This window comes from Equus caballus, chromosome 7 (genome assembly GCF_041296265.1).
Source record: "Equus caballus isolate H_3958 breed thoroughbred chromosome 7, TB-T2T, whole genome shotgun sequence".
Lineage (NCBI taxonomy): Eukaryota > Metazoa > Chordata > Mammalia > Perissodactyla > Equidae > Equus > Equus caballus.
Window position 1 is genome coordinate 76,021,693 of NC_091690.1, and position 23,258 is coordinate 76,044,950.

Here is a 23,258-nt window from a genome sequence, read left to right on the forward strand (position 1 = left end):
TGCCACACAGCAAACCACTTTAGGCTAACATATAGAATAATTTGTCCAACATTTTCCAAACATCATCCAAGTTATAGTTAATCAATGTGGTCACAGATACTCCAAGCTATTACCTGATAAAGAACAACTTATCCTATATCTTGTACTTCTCTCAAAGAGAACCACAAATGTACCAGACTGAACATAGGAGAAAATAGATCCTTGGTCCGACTTTGGAATTTATCACCGCATTTGGGCAGAGTTTCACATAAGTGGAAAATAAAATAACATAAAGGAAACTTTCTGTCATCAGATTTAGATGAGAGAGAATTTAGGGATGAATGAAGAAAACTAGGGATTCTATTCTATAACTCAACAGCAAAAAAAACTAGCAAATCAAAAAATGGACAGAGGACTTGAATAGACTTCTCCAAAGAAGATAGATAATGAAAAGGTATTCAATTATCGCATGACAAGATACTCAAAACACTAATAATTGGTGAAGTAAAAATCAAAACCACAATGAGATACTACTTTACACCATTAGGTTGGCTATTGGCAAAAAACAGAAAATAACAAGTGATGTCAAAGATGTTGAAAAATCGTAACCCCTGCACACTGCTAGTGGGAATGTAAAATGCTGTGGAAAACAGTATGCAATTCCTGAAAACATTCAAAGTAGTATTACTGTGTGATCTAGTAATTCCACTTCTGGATGTATACCCAAAAGAGTGGAAAGTAGGGACTTGAAAAATATTTGTGCTCTAATGTTCACTGCAATGTTATTCACAATAACTGAAAGATGAAATCAACCCAAAAGTGCATTGGAGGATGACTGAATAAACAAAAAGTGATCTATACTTACAAAAGAATATTATTTAATCTTAAAACGGAATGAAATTCTGACACACGTTACAGAATGAATGAACCTCAAGGATATATAATAAGTGAAATAAACCAGACAAAAAGGGGAAATTATTGTATGATTTCCCTTAAATGAGGTACCTAGAACTGTCAGGATCATAGAGATGAAAAGTAGAATGGTGGTTGCCAAAGGCTGGCGGTAGGGAAAAATTGAGCAGGTAGGGAGTAATTGTTTAATTGGTACAAACTTTCAGTTTAGGATGGTGAAAATGTTTTGGAAAGAGATGATGGTGATGGTTGCACAACAATGTGAATATATTAATGCCACTGAGCTGTGCATGTAAAATGGTTAAAATTATAAATTTTATGTTATATATGTTTTACCACAACAAAAATAAAGTCCTTATCACATCATACTCCTTAAACTAAAAACAAGCAAACAGAAAACTCTATGGATTCCAAATCAAAATGAGTTCATTACAGAAATTTCAAAATAGAGATTGTAGAAGATTGAATAATTAGCCCCCCCAAAAATGTTTATGTCCTAATCTCCAGGACCTGTGAATGTGTTAGCTTGCATGATATAAGGGACTTTACACATGTGATTAAATTAATCATCTTTCGATACAGAAAATTTTATGCACTATCCAAGTGGAACTAATGTAATCACGGGGTCCTTATAAGAGGGAGGGCTGAGGGTCAGAATCAAAGAAGATAATGGGACAACAGAATTAGAGGTCACATTGAGGCCACAACCAAGGAATGAAGACAGGCTCTACAAGCTTAAAAAGACAGGGAAACAGATGCACCCTTAGATCCTCTAGAAGAACAGAACCCTGATGATTTATTTTGACTTCTAACCCTCAGAATTGTAAGATAATGAATTTGTATTAAGCTGCTAGACTTGCAGTTATTTTTTATAGCAGCTGTAGAAAACTAATACAGAGATATCTTCTCATCAGCTGAGGAAGCAGGTGTGGCTTTCAGGACACGGCAAGATTAATCCTGTAGAGATTGCTACATTGATGAAAGATATTTTAAAACTTGGAGATTTAAGTCTTTGCAGCAATTCTGGAATGGGTGCAATATCAACTGAGCCCTATCCCCGAAGATATTTTCAAGGAGAACTTGGTAATTCGATTCTAAAGCACTGAAAACACAGAGATGAATCAGAAATTATATTTTTCCTTGAGATGGTTCCCATCTATTTGAAGAAGGATGAAACAGACACACAGCACATTTCTGCATAATATTAAACATTCAGGGTGAAAACAGTTCAGCAACCCATAATGTTATTAAAGTTTATTTGTATATCCTAAATATCATTCATATCTCTTATCATATTTCCATTTTCACAACCATTGCTCTAAGAGAGGCCACGATCAGTTCTCAATTGAGCCTTTGCAATAGTTTCTAAACTAAACTCTTTTCTGCAGACTTTATGGATAATTTACAATGCCACAAGGAAGTCCTAATGATATAATATTTAGTGAAAAAATGTAGAGTGAAAAATTGAATGCAATAAGGTCGCAGCTTCATAACACTGAAAAAAATTAAGGAGAAAACCTTTGGAATAGAGGGGTTATACATCTTTTTATTCCAAAACATCTTTAATGGACTTGCATTAAGTCAGTAATAGAGGAAAGAGAATAGAGCAGAGGGAAGCCTCAACATCATAGTAACTCAACTCACCTGTAGGAGTGAGGGAAGTGCAATTTCACTGTATAATATATTTTGATATAAGGTCCATTACTTGAATAACATAAAAATTAGGTGTGTTTTTGAAATTTTAGGTAGAGGTGTGACTAAATGGAATGAAAATATTGATTAACTCAGGATAACACAATTTTCATATGGCAATCATGCTGCAAGGATATACAATAAAATACAAAGCTCCTCATTGTTTCATCCATAATGGTTTGAGTATCCTACAGTAAACTTTGAGAAACCTGCTCTGGATTCTGTATCAACAAAACTTAGTTCATTACCTCTCTTGCATTAGCAAGTCACTTAAGTTCTTTAATGCTCAAGTCCTTATAAAAGAATAAAACCTTATAGAAAATAGTATTCAAATTGTATCTTGTTGCACACATGGGGACTAGCATTATTATTTTTACCTTAAAACATTCTAACTGATAAAACCCAAGGGTTTCACCCCATTTTCAGGGAAAACCACTTCTTCATCCTGCTTCAGATCTGCTGGGTCTTTACACTGTAGATGATTGGATTCATCAGGGGTGGAAAGAGAATATAGATATTGCCCATAAGGACATGAACCAAAGGTGAGAGATGCTTTCCAAAGCGATGCACTATGGTGAGACCAATCATGGGAATATAAAAAACCAGGACAGCACAGATGTGGGAGACACAGGTCTGCAAAGACTTGAGCCTCTCCTCCCGGGATGCAATTGCCAGCACCGTATGCAAGATGACAATATAGGAGATAAGAATGAGGACGGCATCCAACAACACGGTACAAATCACCAGAGCCAGGGCATAGAAGCTGTTGAAGCGGATGTCAGAGCAGGCCAGCCGGAGTAGGTCCTGGTGAAGGCAGAAAGAGTGAGAGAGGATGTGGGGACGGCAGTAAGAGAAGAACTTCAAACGAATGATGACGGGAAGAATAGACAAAGCACTTCTCATCAAAATGGTCACCATAAAATGAATGACTCTATTATTAGTCAGGATGGACGTATACATCAGAGGATTGCAAATTGCTATAAAGCGATCAAAGGCCATGGCAAGAAGGACTCCAGACTCTGTGCAGGAGAGTCCATGGATAAAATAAAGTCTGTGAAATACAAGTATCCAAACCAATCGCCCGGCTGAGCCCCCAGAAGATCCCCAGTACCGTGTGCACTGTGGACAGCCCCATGCACAGGTCGGTGAGGGCCAGCATGGCCAGAAAATAGAACATGGGCTGGTGCAGGCTCGACTCAGCCTGGATCACATGGAACACCATGCAGTTTCCCAGGAAAACCATAGCATAGATGCAGGAGACGGGAATTGAAAACCAGAGATAGTACTGGTCTAGGCCAGGGAACCCTGTGAGAATAAATATCGAGGAATTAATAATGGAAGCAGAAGAAGCAGACATGAGCATTTGGAGCTAATTCCCAAGGTAAGGTAAATATTCACAGTTTTGTTTATACTATCTGGCTTTGAGAACAGTTTAACATAACACAGTGCCCAGAGCTTATGTAGCACAAGTTAAGCTAATTGTAGAACCCCAGGGAAGTCAACTGTAGGAGAAGCTACAGCACAAGATGGTTTCACAGAGAACGTCCTTGATGTCAGGTCTCAGAGTTTATAGAAGCAAATCAACGTCCTGACCATTTTAGGCAAATTGGATCATTAACTTCCTTCCCTTGTAGTCTCTCTCAGCCACTTGCACCACACTCACCAGGTGACAGTGACTCAAGTTATTGAGAGCATAAGGCTGCTCCTGCTCTGCTGCTCCTGGCTAACCTCTGAACGCTCTCTCCTTCCCCAGTCCTTGTGTACAGGGAGTCAGAAGGCTCAGAGTTAGGAGGAAGGAATGAAGAGGATTGTGGAAGCTGGTGAACCCGGGATCCAGGGAGAGCACTATTCTCTCGTGAAGGATGATGCAAGTGAAAGATTCTTCCTGGTTCTTCCAGGCTAGCAGTTTCCTGGTATTCTGAGGAAAGGATAAATAGCAGCATTTTCCCCAGAGTCCACAACTTTTCTAATCTTAGAGGGAGGGTGACTCATGGCATTGACTGAAAATGGACTGGATTGACTGACTGTGCTCAGAAGAAGCTAAGAAGCAAAGATCCAAAGGGAAAGATAGTATCAGAAATCTGAGGAATTTTTGTGTCCATTTCAGTCTGAAATAAACTATAATGTTTACATAAGAGTTATTTATTGTTTTCCACTTAAGGAAATTTTTATTTTTCACTGAATTCCTCAGTCAAACTCTCTTCCTTTTTTGAACTCCAGAGAAATGTGTCTCCTTTCTGACAGGTATAGTATAAGAGCTATATACAAAAAGGTTTCATAAAAATACTATAAAGTGACACACACCATACTGCTAAAACATTCACTTATGTGTTAGTTGTACATAGTTAATTATGTACTTATGGTGGGCAGCATGGAGGCACACAGGCGCAGGTGGGACACTGCCAGCAGACAGAAAGTAGTACATGGGCTGGTGCAGGGAGATCTAAGAGCACGAGTGTAAACTCAAACTCAAGTACGTCAGAATTAGAACGAAGCTTATAGACCCTGCAGCATCCCCAGCCTTGTATTGATGAGGTTCCAGTGACTCCAAAAAGCCAAGAACTTGTCAAGAATCAGATCTCCTGTAAACAGCAGGATAAACCACATTTGGGAATAGAACCACTGTCCACCATTTCTCCACATTTTCTGTCCCCTGAACCTTGTGGGTCTCTCAGCTGCCAATCCATGTATTTCCTAAGGTGTGCTATTTTGTCCCAGACCCTAGTAGAAGATGACTCTATTTTAAAGTATTTCTCAATCCCTCTTCAACAAAACCCAGCCAGGAGCTTTCTGCAAATCCACAATGATCCAACATAAGAATAACAATAGCTGGTAAGAGCAACTGAATTTTGAGGAGTAATGGGTTTGTTTGTTTTTCACAGACATTGTCTTGAGTTGAAAACTGTTGTGATGAAAACTAATTTGTCTGGAGATATGTACACTAGTATTCAACTCCTTTCCAAAAGAGATCCCCCTTATGGATCCTGCCCTCCTCTGAAGGTAGCAAAGTGCAGGTGTAACCCTTCATATTTGCATTTTCACTTTAAATACTTTAAAATCACTTTTTCGTCTATAATCTCAGATAATCACCTCAATTCTCTAAGACTGAGAAATGAGATTTTATTATGCCTGGTTTCTAAATTAAGAGATAGACTGCAGCAAATGAAGAAAATAATTTGCCCAGAGCCTCCTATTTAATAAAGAGTGGATGCACGAGGAGAATACAATGCTTGGTGTTTGTTATTTAGCTTCTGAGCATTTTAGCTTATGGTAAAAAAAAAAAAAAGAAGGAAAAGAAAAAACAGAGGAAGATCTCTGCTGTGATAAGGAAAGACTTTGGAGAATCAGAAGCCTGGTGTGACTTCTACCTGCATATCGGCATAAGCTAAATACTCCCTTAAAATTCTGATTTTTAAAAAGCTACAAATGTGATGGTAGCTTCACATGTTTCCTTATTACAGTCAGAGAGTCAGTTTTAAAATCCTAGTATTTGCTTAAATAATTTTTTTCAGTAAGTAAGTAGCGTTAAGGACTCTTATTTATAGGTGCTAGCGTTATAGCGTCTACAGGATAGACAAAATTACACCTACAATGAAGCATCATGAACACGATGGATGCTAATAAAGGTAAATATTGTGAAATAAATAATGCTGATAGAAGGGCTGCATGTGATAGCATTTTATATAAAGTGTTCTGGATATAACTCTCAAGGAGGAAACAGTTGGAGTAAGATTAGAATTGAAAAAAAGCAGCCATTTAAAGACGTGCATATATATGTGTGACTTTGAGGGAGTGCATTGCCTGGACCTCTGTGTGTGTGTGTGTGTGTGTGTGTGTGAGTGTTTAATGGGGTAGGTGCAAAGAGAAGCATCAGGCAAAGGAAAGAACCTTGAATTGTTAATACCTGGGGCAGCTGGCAGACATAAACCAGCTGTAGCTAGTGTGAGGATGCCAACAAGAAAAGTTGTAGACAACAGAGAATCCAAAACCCAAGCAATCACTAAGAAAAGTTCACTCATCCATCTTAAAATTTTGAATTCTATACATCTGTGCTTACTACCTACACAATTCTGATCTTCAAAGAGAACACTGTTTATGCAGCGAAATACATTATTGCTCTCTAAATGGCGATTAAAGTGGGCAAGGGAGGAGAGGAAGAGGTTAAGAATTAAGAGACAAGGTTTGTAACCCTGAGTCCTTAGGTGAAGTGGGAAAAGTTCTTCCCAAAAGCTAAGTTTTGAGACAAACGATGGTGGCAATGATGATCAGGAATGCACATATACTGAGATGATCCAACATGTTTATACAGACAAGCATTAAATGTAAAAAAGAAGGGGATGCCATAATAACCCAAGGCCATCATTTTATCAGTGGTGATACAATGCAAAGAAGACCAACTGATCAGATAATCCCTATTTTAGGCTTGTCTCTGCTGTGGTGAGAAGCTGGGAAAATGCTTTTACTCCTTCTATAAATGGTTTTATGAATTTCCAATAATGTGCTGAAAAATGGAGGGAGTATAAGAAATCATAAGATAAGAGAATTGTTGGAGACTCTCATTGAGGAGAAGGCTGCTTTCAGAATAACAGTATGCATTCAATGTACGTACCTGTGGACTCTCATTACCACATCTTTCAACTCTGCACATATCTTACACTAAAAAGAGCTATTTCAAGACTTTTATAACTAATTAAATAGTCCATCAAAGACTTCTAACATGAAGATACAAGCACAGGAGATGCTCTTGTGGTAGACAGATTCAGCAATATGACTTTTATTTTCCTAACCAGGGCAATAAAATGAGTATTATGTGACAAGGATTTGAGATTCGTCAATACATGGAACACGTCCTATTTACTTCTTATTTCTTACATTTATCCAAGTACCTGGAAGAGGATTTTTTTGTTGTTATAAATGACTATTTGTTGTGAAAAGAAATTTAGTGATAGAAAGTGATAAAAATTGTTTCAGGGCAAAAAGCAAAGGCTATGGTTTTTGACCATAACTTTATCACAAACTCACTGAATAAATTTGTTCAAACCTCTTATTCATTCTGGGTTTCTTGTAAATAAAGCAATCTCATCCCTCTTTACTTGATTTTTTAACTTGCGATTCCTAGAAATTATTCAGTGCAAGTATATTGTGAAATATATAATCCAATATCAAGAGATTGTCAACATTATTTTGTCTGCCGCAACATGAAACATTTCTTATTTTTGCCAGAGAGAGAAGTGAGCAGAAGTTCATTTGAACAATTTTAAGCATAGACTGTAAGCTGACTGCTTAGAGGAGCTCTTAGTAGCACTAGTAGGTAGATGGTAAAACAGCTGTTCAAAAGTGGTATCAAAGCAAGAGCAAAGTTGGAGGCAGCACTGTATTTTTCATTGAATCAGTATGCATTCTTTCTGCAACTATATTAGGATTTACACCAGAGGATCAATGAAACTCATACTACCGGATAGTCAAAAGATGATGGTTCTCATCCCCCAAATAAATTTCATACCACCATATATACACATGCAATATCAAGGTGGTATGCTTCAAAAAGAAGTAATATTTAATAACAAAGTTAAGTCAAGCAATTTTGTAAATTTAGACTCATTTATTTATTCCTCAAATTTTTACAATTTTAAGCTTCAAGTATGTTTTCAAAGTTGGTAAGTCAACGATTTAGAAATAATTGACTTTGACCTTAAGAACCCTGAGTTTATTGACTGAGATTATCACTTTTTTTTTTCCAAGAGGTGAGAGACCCTACATTTTTCAAATCTCTTCATAGCACAGCTTTCTCCCTATGCAGTTCTCTTCCACAGTCCTTCCTCAGTTTTACCTTGGCTTATTTGAGGGGCAATCAACCACACATAGATTCAGATACATACACATCAAGATTTGTTTAAGAAGAGAGGATTTGTCAGTGGGTTTCCATGCTTTCCTAATTATGCATTCTACTGTTGTTCTCTCTTATAGCAGTACACTTGGGGAAGGCTTAAGGAAACTATGTCTCCCAATAGCTCCTAAATGTCACCTTGGGGAACGGATCCTCTTTCGTCTCTCTAGACATCCAATGCACTGATATGCAGGGCTGCATCACAAAACTTATTGGTACCATCCTCAAACATGTGGCTGTTTCTTCTTTCCTTTCCAAGCCCCACAATATTGACTTACCCTTAAGAAGGTCAATGCTGAAAATACGTCTTCCTTCTGTAAGAGGAAAACATCAGGGGGTTCTCAGTGGAGAGTAATTTCACAGCATCTTGGGCAATGCTCTAAACATCCCTGCCTTGCAGAACACAGAAGCTTCCCTCCAGGGGTTAGGAGAAGTCATTGCCAAACAAGTTCTGCGATGGGCTGTAGAAAGACTTTTGTGACTAAGAACTTTTTGGCCCTGTCCAAGTGTCAATTCTTCAGATTCTGAATGCTCCATCCTGGGCTGAGGCAAGCCTAAAATGCCTGGGCAAAAAAGAGTTTCTTTAAAGAATTCTCTCATCCTGATGGCTAGAACTGACCATTTAGAACTCAAATGAGGGGAAAGTCTATGATCTGTGTGTTAGAACAAATATTTGGACTGTGAAGGTTGTTCCAGCCAGTGAGTCAGGATAAAATAAAGCACAAATTCTAGAAACAGTAAGATAGACCTGAGGCACTACAGGACAAGTTTTGTGTTTCTGGAAATTAATATCTAAGGCAGAATTATAGAAATATGAGAGAGAAGGATTTTGTGTGTCATGCTAAGAAATTTCAACCTTCATAGAAGTGGTATTATGCAGCATTTGTCTTCCGTATCTGGCATATTTAACTTAGCATAATGTCTTCTAGATTCATTCATGTTGTCACAAATGACAGGATTTCCTTCTTTTGCTAAGACGGAAAAATATTCCATTATAAGTATATACTACAATTTATTTATCCATTTGTTTGTTGATAGACATTTAGGTGGCTTCCCTGTTTTGGCTATTGTGAATAATGCTGCAGTGAACATAAGAATGCAGATACCTCCTTGAAATCCTCTTTTTATTTCCTTTGGATATATGCTCAGAAGTGGTATTGCTGGATCATATGATGGTTCTATTTTAATTTTGGAGAGATCTCCATAGTTTTCCATAATGGCTGCACCAATTTATATTCCCAAGAATGTAGAGAGTTCCCTTTTCTCCACACACTGGCCAATACTTGCTATCTTTTGTGGGGGTTGTTTGATAATAGCCATACCAAAGGGTGTGAGATGATCTCTTATTGTGGTTTTGGTTTACATTTCCCCGATGATTCTTGACGTTGAACCCATTTTCATTTATCTAGTGACCATTTGTGTGTCTTCTTTGGAGAAATACCTATTCAAAATTTACCTTAGATGGAATTTAATTAATGAAGTCTGTCTTGAAACCCCCTAAACAATTATCACCGTGTTCAGTTGTCTATGTCATTTTCCCATGATGTCAGTAGGGAATTTTCAATATTCCTATATGTCTGTATCTTTCAATTTAGAAAAAATTTATTCCATTTTATAGCCACTGTTTGTATGGTCAGCCCTGGAACAAGTCAGAGAATACATAGATGAGTTTTGATTTTCTTGGGTGAATTTATTCTCCTAAAAATATTTATTACCTTTCTAATGAGACAATGAATGACTGAAAGAGTAATCCTGGAGTCAGTACCCCTCATGTATGTGCACAATTTTGCTCAAAGCAGACTTTCTCCAATGTGAATGGGATGTTTTATTACAATTGGGCGGCAGTCAATATTCTCATGTATCTGCAGATCTAAAGATACAGTAAAACCTAACAGGCATGAAAAAATATGCAAAGAAAAGAAACTATGTGTCCTTGAGGATGTCTATGTGTGTAGGATGGGGACGGGAGGACTTGGCTTAATTTCATTCCTGATTTCTTTCCTGCTCCAAAATTCTGGTGCTCAGAAAGTCAGGCTGCGTCCCTGCTCTTGTCTTTCACAGCCTGTCCTTACACAATTAAAATAAGTTTCTATGTGTTGCTTAATTTTGATTTAACTATGTTTTATTGCTTGCAACCAAAATTCTGAAGGAGTAGACTCCATTCCGAGGTCATCCACAATATTTCTTTTCTCCGTAAACTTCGATATATTATAGATGAGAAACAAAGAAAGATATACTTGTGGCTCTGGCCAAGAGAATGGAGGGGCAACCATCATGAAATATACCCAGAGGCCTTTCCATAGCACAGACTAACATTTCTAGAAAAAAAGACAGTCATAACCTTATCCCAACTGAGGGAAGGGCATTCCTCTCCTCTCCAGCTCCTTCATTCTTCATGTCTCATCTAAGGGGGAAAATGGATCACAATTCAATAGATTGAGAATGCTGCTATCAGGGAAGGAAAGGAGCCTGGTGTGGGGGGAAAGACCTCTGTAGAAATCCTTGTGAAGGTCACAGCTCTGGGAAATAGATCCAGTAAAATCTTAGACCCACTAAGGTTTAATTAGTAGATTATTGTATGCTTGACTCTTCCACATGCCACATCTTACCACTAACCCAAAAAGTTTCCAGTATAATAATAATGGATTGCAGCTAAAAGAGCTGCAAAACACAGATTTTCTCTGAAGAAGAATATATTGGGATAACTAAAGTCAAGAGAGACAAAAGAACAAGGACAGTACCTTCTCCTATCTATAACTACAACAAACACAACCCTATTTCTAGTCATATTAACATAAATTCTCATGCTAAAGGCATAATGACCTACCTCCTATTGTGCAATAAAACATGCCTTATTGTCAACAAAAATTATAAGGTGTGCAAAAAGGAAAGATGAAAACACACTCCAGGGAGACAAAACAATCCATCACATAGAATCAGATATATCACAGAATATGTAACTATCAAATGGGAATTTATATATCTATGAATAACATGTTATAGGCTCTAATGGAATTACTAAACATGAAAAAATGAATGGCATTGTAAGCAGACAGACAGAAATGCTAAGAGAGAATCAAAAGGACAGGCTAGAAATGAAAAACCCCTGTTATAGAAATGAAGAATGCCTTTGATGAACTAACTGGTGGATTCAAACAAGAATAAATGAGAATAAACCAACTTGAAGGTCAGTCAGTAGAAACTTCCCAAACTAAAGTGAAAAGAGAAAAAAAATGAATGAAAAATAGAACTCCCAAGACCTATGGAACAGTGTAGAAAGATGTAACATATACGTAATTTGAATGCCAGAAGAAGAAAAAGAGAACAAAGTCGAAGAAATATATGAAGCAATAGTGGCGGAGAATTTTCCATGGTTGGTGACTGAAAACAAACCACAGATCCAGGAATCCCATCTGACAGAAGAAGGAGCAATGCTGAAATAAATGCGTCAGTCAAAGTTTATTCAAGTGGAGAATTCACAAAGAGAAAAATCTTGAAAGAATCCATTGTGTGGAGGGAAGACTTACCGATAAAGGAAGAAGAAGATTTATAGCAAAATCTTCTTCAGAAACAATGCAAGCAAGAGGAGAGTGGAATGAAATATTTTACATATTTAAAGAAAAAAACCCCACCAACCCAGAATTTCATTTTCAGTGAAAATATTCTTCAAATATTAAGGAGAAATGCAGATGCAGATTTCAGCAAACCCCAAAATGTAATAATAATAAATAAGCATGGGGCCGGCCCCCCCGTGGCTGAGTGGCTAAGTTTGTGCGCTTTGCATCTGTGGCCCAGGGTTTCACTGGTTCGGATCCTGGGCGTGGACATGGCACTGCTCATCAGGCGATGCTGAGGCGGTGTCCCACACAGCACCACCAGAGGCACTTAGGACTAGAATATACAGCTGTATACGAGACGGGGGCTTTGGGGAGAAGAAGAAAAAAAATGATAAAATAAAAAAGAAGATTGGCAACAGATGTTAGCTCAGGTGCCAATCTTTAAAAAAAAAAGAAGCAATTCATGAATTCATGCGAACTAGCTGACCTTCCCTGAATGAGATGTTAAAAGAAATCTTTCAGACAAAAGGAACATTATATGTCAGAAACTTAGCTCTCCATTATGAAAGGAAGAATGTCAAAGAAGGAATAAATGAACGTAAAATAAAGTCTCTTATTTCTATAAATCTTAATTGATCTAAAAAGTACTGTTTACTTAAAGCATATGAATCATTGAAACAAATGTCAGCAATGTCACAAGGCACAGCAGGGAGGAATTGGGACTACCTTGTTGTCAGATAATTGCGTTACATGAGCATGGTGTAGAGACACTTGAAAGTAGATTTAGATTATTTCAAAAGGTATAATGTAAACTCAAGGACAACCACTGTTTCGAGTTTTTCATTAAGATTTTGTTTTGTCTCTATAACTCCAGTTATGGTATTACTGTAGTGTGCCTACTGATATTTCAAGAGATAAGTAAACAATATGAGACTATTTAGTCCCTGCTCTGTTAGCTCTTCTTTCACTTGTGTTAGATTTCTCAAAAATTTTTATCTTGTTTTCCCATCCTGTTATAACATCTGTAACTCACTACTTCCCTCCCACTGCTGTATCTCTAAGTTCCCCTCCTAATATGTGTGAGGAAGCCAAAAGTAAAGGTGTTATGAAGTATATACAAAGAAATAACTACTGCATTCAGTGTGAGGGCTATAGTAATAAAACTCACACATTTTATTTTCAAAGCCTCTTTCATTTATAGTTGGGCGACTACTTCTGTTCAAGACTGATGAGATTTAAAACAAAAATAAGCTCAAAGCTAAAAGAATTTTGCTCAAAATTGTTTTTCTTATTTAAAAAAATATGTTGGTAATTCTGGCCAAAGCTATTTGCAATTTAAGAGCTGGATAGCCACAGCATCTTTGAAATTTATATTGAGAAGGAAAGAAAAACAGCAAAATCCTGGAATGCTCTAAAAGTTAAATTAAGAAGTTCTTGTAGGCATGATTTTCCACATATCTGGAATTACATTCATTGCCTCATTTCACCCTTGCCAGAAATCTTCCTCAAAAATGTCACCCACTCATTCATTCCTTCATTCTGTACAAACCAAATACCTAATATGTGGAAACCTCTAAATTCAGGAAAGGTGATGCAATGGTCAATGAGAGAAAGAATATGTTTCCTCACGGGGATTATATTTAGTAGGGATTTTCCAAAATGCTTCTAATATCATTGAATTCCAAACATACCCATCACTCCATCTGTCAAAATTTTTTTCTCCTAAACTCTAAGGCAAAGCTTTTTGTGCACTTTTATAAATTTGTAAAGGTCCTAAGCTATTCTTTAGAGTTCTTTTTCCTTTTAGAATAGCGGTTCCCTTCATGAGTCTTAAATAGTATGAACTTTTCCTCTAAGACAGAGGTTGTATCTTAGTTATATTTCTATTTGCAGGGTCTATAATAGTGTATTTAACATGGTGAGTATTTAATGCAGTTTTGATTTGCATTTCCCTGTCTATCTTACATTTTTCTCTTCACTACCGGACTCACTTTATGTTCAGTGGCTCATTAAAGACTGTGACTGAAGTCCCTCCTGCCTTTTATCTCTCTACCAAAGACTTAATGATCCTGACCGTCTCTGATGCCAGCCTTATGCAACCAGAAGAGGCGCAGCATCCTCAGTCGAATCTGCTTGGTCTTAATGGTGTAAACCACTGGACTGAGAACCGGGGGTGTGAAAAAGTGAAGATAGGAAAGCAGTACACGGGTGCCTGGGGAAGCCCGTCTCCCAAATCTATGGATCATAGACAGGCCAATCATAGGTGTATAGAAGAGCAACACAGCACAGATGTGGGAAACACAAGTATTGAGGGCTTTGAGGCGCTCAGCCTTGGAGGCAATGAACAGCACTGTTTGGAGGATCAGCACATAGGAGAGGACAATGAGCACTGAGTCCACTCCGAGAGTAGAGAGCACTACAAAGAGACCATAGGCACTGTTGATATGGGTGTCAGCACAGGCCAGCTTCATGACATCTGGGTGCAGGCAGTAGGAGTGGGAAAGCAGGCGATTCCCGCAGTAAGGCAGCTTCTTCAGCATGATGGGGGCTGGGATGTGGAGACCAATGCTGCGCACCATTATGGCCAGGCCCAAGCTGGCAATCCGGGAACTTGTGAGGATGGTGCCATAGCGCAGGGGGTTGCTGATGGCCACAAAACGGTCAAAGGCCATGGTCAGCAGAACAGAGGATTCCATGATGGAGAAGGTATGAATGAAGAAGAGCTGTGCCAGGCACACATCCATTGCCACTTCCCTGAGACCCAGCATGTAGATGGTGAGCATGGTGGGCAGCGTGGAGGCAGACAGGCCCAGGTCGGTCACTGCCAGCATGGACAGAAAGTAGTACATGGGCTGGTGCAGGGAGGGCTCTGACCTCACCACCCACAGAATCAGGCTGTTCCCTGCCAGGGATGCCAAATACATGACACACAGAGGGATAGAGAGCCAGGTATGCACAGTCTCAAGGCCTGGGAAGCCTGTTAGGAAGAAGGAGGTGCTGCTTTGGTTGGAGACTGACATAATCATCAGGAGTCGAACTCCAGGCAGAGGGGCAATCATAGACCCTAGAATCAAATCAGTTTCTGAGTCAAAACCTGTCCTATAAAGCAAGACCTTATAAAAACTCACCAAAGTGTCTTTTTGATAGCCACGGCCATGCAATTTGCCTAAATATTTCCTCTAATTCATAGACAAGGAGCCCTTAAAGAAAAGTTAGTTTGAAATATTAGAACAAACCTTGCATACCTAGTAAGCTTCGGTCAGGAGCCACACAACAAAATTTACTCCAAGTCAGAGTTTCAAACACAGCTCTGGAAAGGGGCAGAGGGAGTACTGGTCTTAACTCTTCAGTATACATATTGGGAAATGAACTCCAGGTTCCAATATGGTTAGTGTGTCTGGTCTGGGACCAGAATCTAGGTTACTCACTTCCTGTCGAGTTCTCATTCATACTGCTTTCAATGGGTACTTCTCCAATGTGGTGAATATGAGAATTTTTCGGAGACATCTTCTTTCATAATTAAAACAATACAAAATGATTCCTCAACGTATCAGCCCACTTCTGTGAGCACACAAACACAATTTTGTCACAAAATTTAAAATGCCAAGCTATGGCAAAAATAGACATTTACACAAATACCATTCATTCTCTAATGGAGCTGTGCATATGGAACATTAAATAGATGGATTCTTAACTCATAGAACATTAAGCAGATACCTTAAAGCTTACCTGTAATTATTCAGCATTATACTGATGAGGATATAGAGACTAGAAAAAGACACTTACTTGCCAAGGAATCAGGACTTCGATCCACTTATATAAAGTAAGTTCCAGAGAAATACAACACTCTGAGAACAGATCTTCTGCCGCTGTGTTCTCTCCCTTGAACATTAGCCACTGCTCCACTTTCTGCCACCTCAGCTACCTCCCTGTATCTGCTCCATTATGAGTTCTATTTTTTGAGAACTCAGTGAAAGAGAACTTGATTTGAAAGTGTTACATCTTCCCTCCTAATCTTAAACAAAGATAGGAGATTTCTGGAGTTTCCCAGAAATACAAAACGCTAAGGAATAATGACTAAGAAGGACAACTTAGTTTTGAGGAATTTTATTTAATCATATATTCAGAGGTTTTTTGTTTCGCTTTTCTTTTAGATGATCTCGATTTTCTCTTGATTTTGTCATATTCCCTCTCATATTCTTGTTCCCTGCATTCTTGGGGAATACAATCCAGTATTCCTCTCTCTTTGAAAAATAAGTCCAATTAATAATGAATTCTGTCCCCTTTTTCTGCAGGTAAAAATGTGCAAGTGCAATTCATTACTTTTTTATTTCATTTAAAGTACTTTACAAAACAATTTCACATATACCATTTTAAAGCATCTCAATCCTCATACGTTGGCTGATTAGTTTTTCCAGACTAAGAAATTTAATCAGTAAGGATTCAAGTATATAACTTTGCTAGTCACATGGGTTGTAATTGGAGGATCCAAGACTGGAAATAATTCTGTCTCACTTAAGGCTCTTTACTCGGATGCTGTTGTTTGTAGTTGAAGACAAATGCCAGCTATTAGCCCACAGACTCAGGACACTCACAAGGCTTATCCTTAAATCAAAGGAAGCTGAAAACTCCCATGAATTTCTTTTTTTTTAAATTTCTTATATGACGGCCACTTCTGTTTTTCCTCTTGTATTCCACTTTATTACGTCCAGCTTAGGTGCCTGCATTTTCATTCAACAAGTAAACTGTCCTAGGAACCGTTCTAGATAGAGCAAATAGAGCTATGAAGAAAATAATAAGGTCCCCAAAATAAGGGGGACATGAGTCAATATCATTTAAAATATGTGAAAATTAATAAAATAATGTGGAAAGAGAAGGGGGTGCTATTTCAGATTGAGAGTTCAGGTAATAGCTCTGTGAGGAGGAGACAATTGAAGAACAAGCAAAACAGCAAGAAGGAGTGAGACGGTTGGAGAGCTGTGTGTGTGTGGGTGAGTGTGTCAGTGATCGTAGGGAGTGTGTAGAGATGTGTCAGGAAAACTCCAGTATTATTGCACAAGTTAACTAGGAGATGGGTGCCTGTTTTAGCTAGAATTGTGATAGAAGTAAGAGTGTTAAGAGAGCAGAGACAACCTTCTAGCTCCAACACAATCATTTAAGAAAACTGCATTGCACCTGCCCTGGAGTGGGGAGATATTCTCTTCTGTGATGAATAGATACCTAGTGGCTCTGAAAGTGTGGACTCTGGGCATCAGGAGTGGCATCAGCTGCACTTGAGAACTTGTAATAAATGAAGATCATTAGGTCCCACCCCAAACCTACTGGATCAGGATTTCTTCGGTTCAAGCACAGCATTGTGTTTTAACAACCCTCCAGGTGATTCTGATGCAAACCAAAGTCTGAGGATCACTGCAGTACATAGGCAGGTAGAGTATTGCTTTGTAAACACATGTGTGCAATGCTATTGAGGACCTAGTAAAGCAAGACAGTAGGGGAGAAGCAAAGGTTATGAATAAAGAAAAAAGAACAACCTTAGACAAAGAAAGAAAACTTGCACCTCAGTGCCAAGCTCTGAGATGGGGCCAGCAAGGATGCTCAGTCACAAGCACAGATTCTTTCATTGAGACGCCCCAAATGATCTTACCATAGATCATTCAAGACCCAAATGCATATGGCAATTATAATAAATTAGGACACTGTTTTTCCTTATAATTTATTGTGCAAAATATCAAATTGTTAACAAGGTAATCTGTATGTTAGCTAAATGCTGCTACTGCAGGAAACGGGACGAGCTGTTTTACCCCTTCTATGGATAGATTTGTTCATTTCTATTCAGTTACTGAAAGATGGAACAAATGTGAAATAAAGTGAAGAAATACTTGAGGCCATTGATTGGGAAGAACTGTGCCTTCAAATCAAGTGTCTGAATGCTCTCTATCTATGAATTCTTCATTTTGCATTCACCTTGCCCTGTTTAAATTTAAATTAGAGAAAAATATTTAATATTTCTTTAAAAAACTCAAAGTTCCCTGTCTTCACCCATATATTTCAAGTGCAGAGACACGAGCACAATGGATGTCCACGGTGTAAGCAGTCAGAATTTCTGACTTTATTTCACTTATTTAGTTTTTTCGAAAATGGATCTATGAAAAAAGGCGTTGAGATATTAATATATGTGGAGCATATGATTTTTGTGTATATTGCACTTAGCTGATGCCTAGAAAAGGAGGAGGTTTGTGAGTTTGTATGTGTGCCTGTGTTTGTGTGTGATGGTTTTCCTTGTTTTAAGTTTTTAAAAAATTCGTGTTGAGAAGGGATTTAGCGTTAAGAAGCAGAAGAATATAACTGAAAAGGCAAGGTACTTGTTTTGGGACCTGGCTTCAGTACAAAAACACTGAAAGAAAAAAGAACTGGGCAAGGCTTGGCCTTAAGTAAATGCTGTTTCTCCAAAGTCTTAAGAACTCACTCTCAGCTTCTTCCTTACAGGAACTCCTTCTCTTGACTCGTCAGCAGAATTTCAGTCAGACGAGAACCAGTGGCATCATGGAGCAGACAAAGTGGGAAGCATGCTGGATTTCCTAATACCAATGTTTATTTTCTTCTGCAACCGCCTTAGGATTCAGTCTAACAGCATTAAGAGCCAATGTTCTGTCATGACAGTAATATGAAAAAGTAAGAAAATATATTTCATGTTCACAAAGCATTCTCCTCTCACACTGTATACATACGCTCATATATACTATGCTAATTTCAGTTTTCCCTTCTACTAAGAAATGGAAATGGGTAAATTGTCCTACTTCACAAAGCATGCCAACTTCATAGGTTTAAATGATGATAAAATTAGATAGTGGATGGAAGAGTTCCTAGCATTTTATAAAGTACTTAGAAAGTAAATAACTCATTATTTGTCTGTCCTTTAATTTTTTCCTAAATTTACTAACCATTCTCAAAGTTCAAGGGCCTTTTTAAAAAATGATTCCTTGAGCATTCAGGAATAATTGTCATTATTCTTGATCACCCAGGGTTTATTGATTCACATTATTATTCTATTACCTTCCATCTTGCAAGAAGAAACAGACTGTCTTTTCAAACTGTCTTCACAAACCAGCAACTCCCCATACCATTCTGCTCCTCAAACTTCCTCATCTCAGCTTGTCTCCCTTTGAGGGGCGTAGAATCCATCTGCTTAGAGTTTCAGTTACACATATTCCAGGCTGTATTTAAGGCAAGGAGGAAAGTGGCAGGTGAGTTACCAGCCTATTTCCTAATTGGCCATTTAATTGGTTTTATCTATTATGACAGTACATTTGAGGAATTCTTCAGGTAACTCATTCCAATAGCTCCCAGATAGGCTCTGAAGATGAAGAGCCTATTTTCTTCCTTTAAATCTTCACGATACTGTTCCTTTTCAAGATCGTAACACAAAACGTATTATTAACACTATTCTTAAATGATTACTAATAAGAACCCTAAAAATGGCTTTACGCCTTTCCTCTCCATATCCCGTGTTATTGACTCATCCAGAAGGAGACAAGAGCTGAGAACACTTCGCACCCTCCTCCAGGGTACAACAGAAGGGAGTTCTCAATGAAGAACAGTTCTCCAGCAAATCAGCCACTTCCTGGACATCATCCCTTGATGAACACAGCAGGCACCATGGGCTTTGGGGCAGCAATTGTTTTTAACCCTGTCAATGCCAATCAAGTTTTGCAATGGCAATGCAGAGACTCTGTTGTGATTGAAAATCCTTTAGCCTTGGCAATCCTGAATTTTTTAGTTACTGTGTCCCCTTATACTGTTATTAAAAAGTAATTGGACTTTTTGAGAGTACAAGCTTCAAAATCAGAAAGACCTGAGTTGAAGACGGTCTACACTGGTAATTATATAAGTTGCACAAGCTTTTTGAGCCTCATTTTTTATGTCTGTAAAATATAATAATACAACCATTGGGAAGTAATAGATATGTGGTTAATAATAAATGGCCCTGGGGTTAAACTTTGTAGATTTGAATCTCAACTCTATCACTTAGTAGCTCTGAATATTTTGGTATGTTACTTAATCTCTCATTGACTCAGTTTCCTTGTTGGTGAAATTGGAATATTGAAAGAAACTAACACACAGCATTGTTGTGAGTATGAAATGGAGTACTCCATTTAAAAACTTATAATAATGTTTGTCAATACTCAAGGAAGTACCTGTTATTTTAATATTATTATTCTTTCAGAATAATATTTTTGGGGCTGGCCCCACGGCCGAGTGGTTAAGTTTGCGCCCTCCACTACAGTGGCCCAGGGTTTCTCTGGTTCGGATCCTGGGAGAGGACATGGCACAGCTCATCAGGCCACGCTGAGGCAGCGTCCCACGTACTACAACTAGAAGGACCCACAACTAAAATATTATAACTATGTACTGGGGGGATTTGGGGAGAAAAGCAGAAAGAAAAAAAAAAAGAAGATTGACAACAGTTGTTAGCTCAGCTGCCAATCTTTAAAAAAACAAAACAAAACAAAGCAAAAAGAATAATATTGTTTTTAATATAATATATGCAAATCACTTACTAGCATTCCTTGAAAATCACACTTTAAATATTTAGTAAATTATATTATTATTAGTATTTTCACACAAATGCAACAAAGAAACTTTCTATTGTTGCAACAGAAATAATAAAAGTTCAATAAAATGAAGGACTTTCCAACTTTGAGGACACATCTGCAGCTAAATAGAAATTGCAAACTTAGCCCCAGTATTGAAATCCAAGGTAGACAACTCATGCCTCTCAAAAATAATGTCTTGTAAAATTCTTTGTTTCCCAATATAGATGCAAAGGAAAACAACAAACTCAGTTTATTGGGGGCAGACTTATTTATCAAACCTCTAAGCATAAAGACAAGAAAATAGAGAAGCCCAAAAGGTTTCCACCTCAACGTTGTCATAAAGAACTAATGGATAGAGAACATATTCCAACAAATAAATGATTTTATCTCTGGGCAGATATATAAAATAGATATTGAAAGACAGACAGTGCAGAGCTATGATTCCTTGTGATAAAGGAAACACGAGATGAACTCCATGTCCATCCAGGCATGCTGCCAGATAACACTTTACAAGCTCAGACTAATATATTTCTAATCTAGTAAAATTAGATTAGATTTTGAATATAGATTATATAATTCTAATCCAGTAAAATTTTTCTTCAAAATTAAGGAAGAAATAAAGACCTTTCAGATGATCAAAACTACACTAGAAAATAATGTTAAAGTTTTTCAGGCTGAAAGGAAATGATACCAGGTATAAGTTTGGACATATGCTAAGGAATAACAGTATTATATGGAATAAATATGAAGGTAAATATAATTTTTCTCATTTAATAATTTATTTACATGGGAATTTACTGTATAAAGCATATCATGGTATATTCATAAAGTAAACTATTATTAAACAATAAAAAGTAATAATATACAAGCCACATGGATACATCTCAATATAATCATGCTGAGAGAAAGAAGCCAGACCAATAGGAAAAAAGTATATATTTATGAATACATTTATGTAAAGCTATAGAAAGAGGTAAACTAAATCTGTAGTAACAAAGCCATGTCAGTGTTTGAGACAGGTTGGGTGGAAAAAGGTACTAGGGAAGGAGTACAAAGAGTAACAAGAGACTTTTGGGGGTAATGGATATTTTCATTGTCTTTATTGTGGTGATGATTTCATGCATGTATACATATGTGACATTTATCAAATCATACACTGTAAATGTGTGCAATTTTAATATGTCAAATCTCAATAAAGCTGTTAAAATTAAAATTAAATGTTAGTAAAATAGACATGCCTGAGATATTATGAGATCATGAGAAGGGTTCCCTAACACAGAGTGTGGTAGGAGGGTAACAAAAGCTATCTCACTGCCTTGATAGTAGATCTGTAATCTGTGGGGTGGAGAGTGGTATAGAGATGTCAAAGGAGAAAGCACTGGGTATTACAGGCGGAGGTACAGGATGAACTATTGGACAGATGCCAGAAACTACCAAGTGTTGATGGGGTACTTCAACTATTTTTGTGTTTCTGGAATGCAGGGTCTGTCGAGAGATGAGGTCAGATCAAGAAAGGCTTTATTTGCCATGCTTAAATATTTCATCTTTCTAGTCTCCACTTAAAACTCGTCACTCCAAGAAGTATCTCTTGAAATCCCATCAATCAAATAACCCATCCTTCTTTGTGTCCTCACTCTAAGCTGTGCTGTCTGTCACCGAAGCACCTGTGACTTACTGGAGAATTATATGTTTGCAATCCTATTTTCCCTGATGATTTCAACTTTTCACACCAAGGAAACAATATTCAATTTGTTTTCTTTATACTTTGAATTAGGAGGTGGCCCAGCATAGGTGAATAAATATGATTTAAATGAATTACTCTGTAGGGGAGAAATCAAATAGTGGTACTATGCTTCCTTTCTCAATTCTATCTCAACATTGTGAGTAACTTTCCAATACAATCAATCCAAAATATGAGCATGTAAGTGAAAGACTTATGTGATCTCTCACTGGTTATGTTTTAATAGAGGAATTCTATTAGAGAAGTTAAAGATTTAGTCCAGCACCATGACAAAGTGAGAAAATTAATTTCTCTAGTTTTAACTTGTTTATGAAAGCTTTGTCAATTCCCATAAAGTGGCCTTCCAGGATGTCTATTTTGCTTATTTTTTAAATCTTCCCTAAAGGAATGAGGTAAAATTGAATTATACGTGGGATCCATCATTCAAAAACTATAGCATCTCCTGGTAGCTTATGAGGGCACAGAATACCCCATGTATCCGTTAGGAAGTGAGGAGTAGAGCTTCAACTACATTCAGAGGGCTGGAGAATTTTGGAGGCTGTGTCCACCCTTCAAATGTCATGGAGCTTAGAGGAATATTGAGCTGCATAAACTTCACATTGTGACACACTTTATTACAATGATTAAAATCTTTATTTCTTTAAATGCATTTAAAATTTTTGAAATATTTTATTTGGTTTATATTTTGCAATGTAATCCACACCTATGGTTATTACACAAATCAGAATAAAAACAAATTTTGATTTTACATATTTGCCAATTTTCAGAAAGTACAACCAAGTGAGGTCCTTTTGAGTTTAATTTTGTAGGATTCTAGGTTTTTAGTTGGAATAGATTTTAGATGCCATGGAGTCCCACTTTTCCAATATGCTGGCTTTTACCTGTAAATGAGACTC

General features: G+C 37.5%; 1 protein-coding gene and 1 pseudogene across 1 annotated transcript; both read right to left on the bottom strand.

Annotated features, from left to right (window-relative positions):
• On the bottom strand, positions 2,995-3,946 carry OR51V30P (olfactory receptor family 51 subfamily V member 30, pseudogene; annotated as a pseudogene).
• On the bottom strand, positions 14,088-15,053 carry OR51G4 (olfactory receptor family 51 subfamily G member 4). The gene has a single exon (XM_005612309.3). The coding sequence runs from the start codon at positions 15,051-15,053 to the stop codon at positions 14,088-14,090; it is 966 nt and encodes a 321-aa protein (XP_005612366.3).
• Between the last annotated feature and the right edge of the window lie 8,205 nt (positions 15,054-23,258).

Coding starts and splice junctions, on each gene's coding strand:
- OR51G4 (XM_005612309.3), bottom strand. CDS start 15,053: ATGATTATGTCAGTCTCCAACCAAAGCAGCACCTCCTTCTTCCTAACA.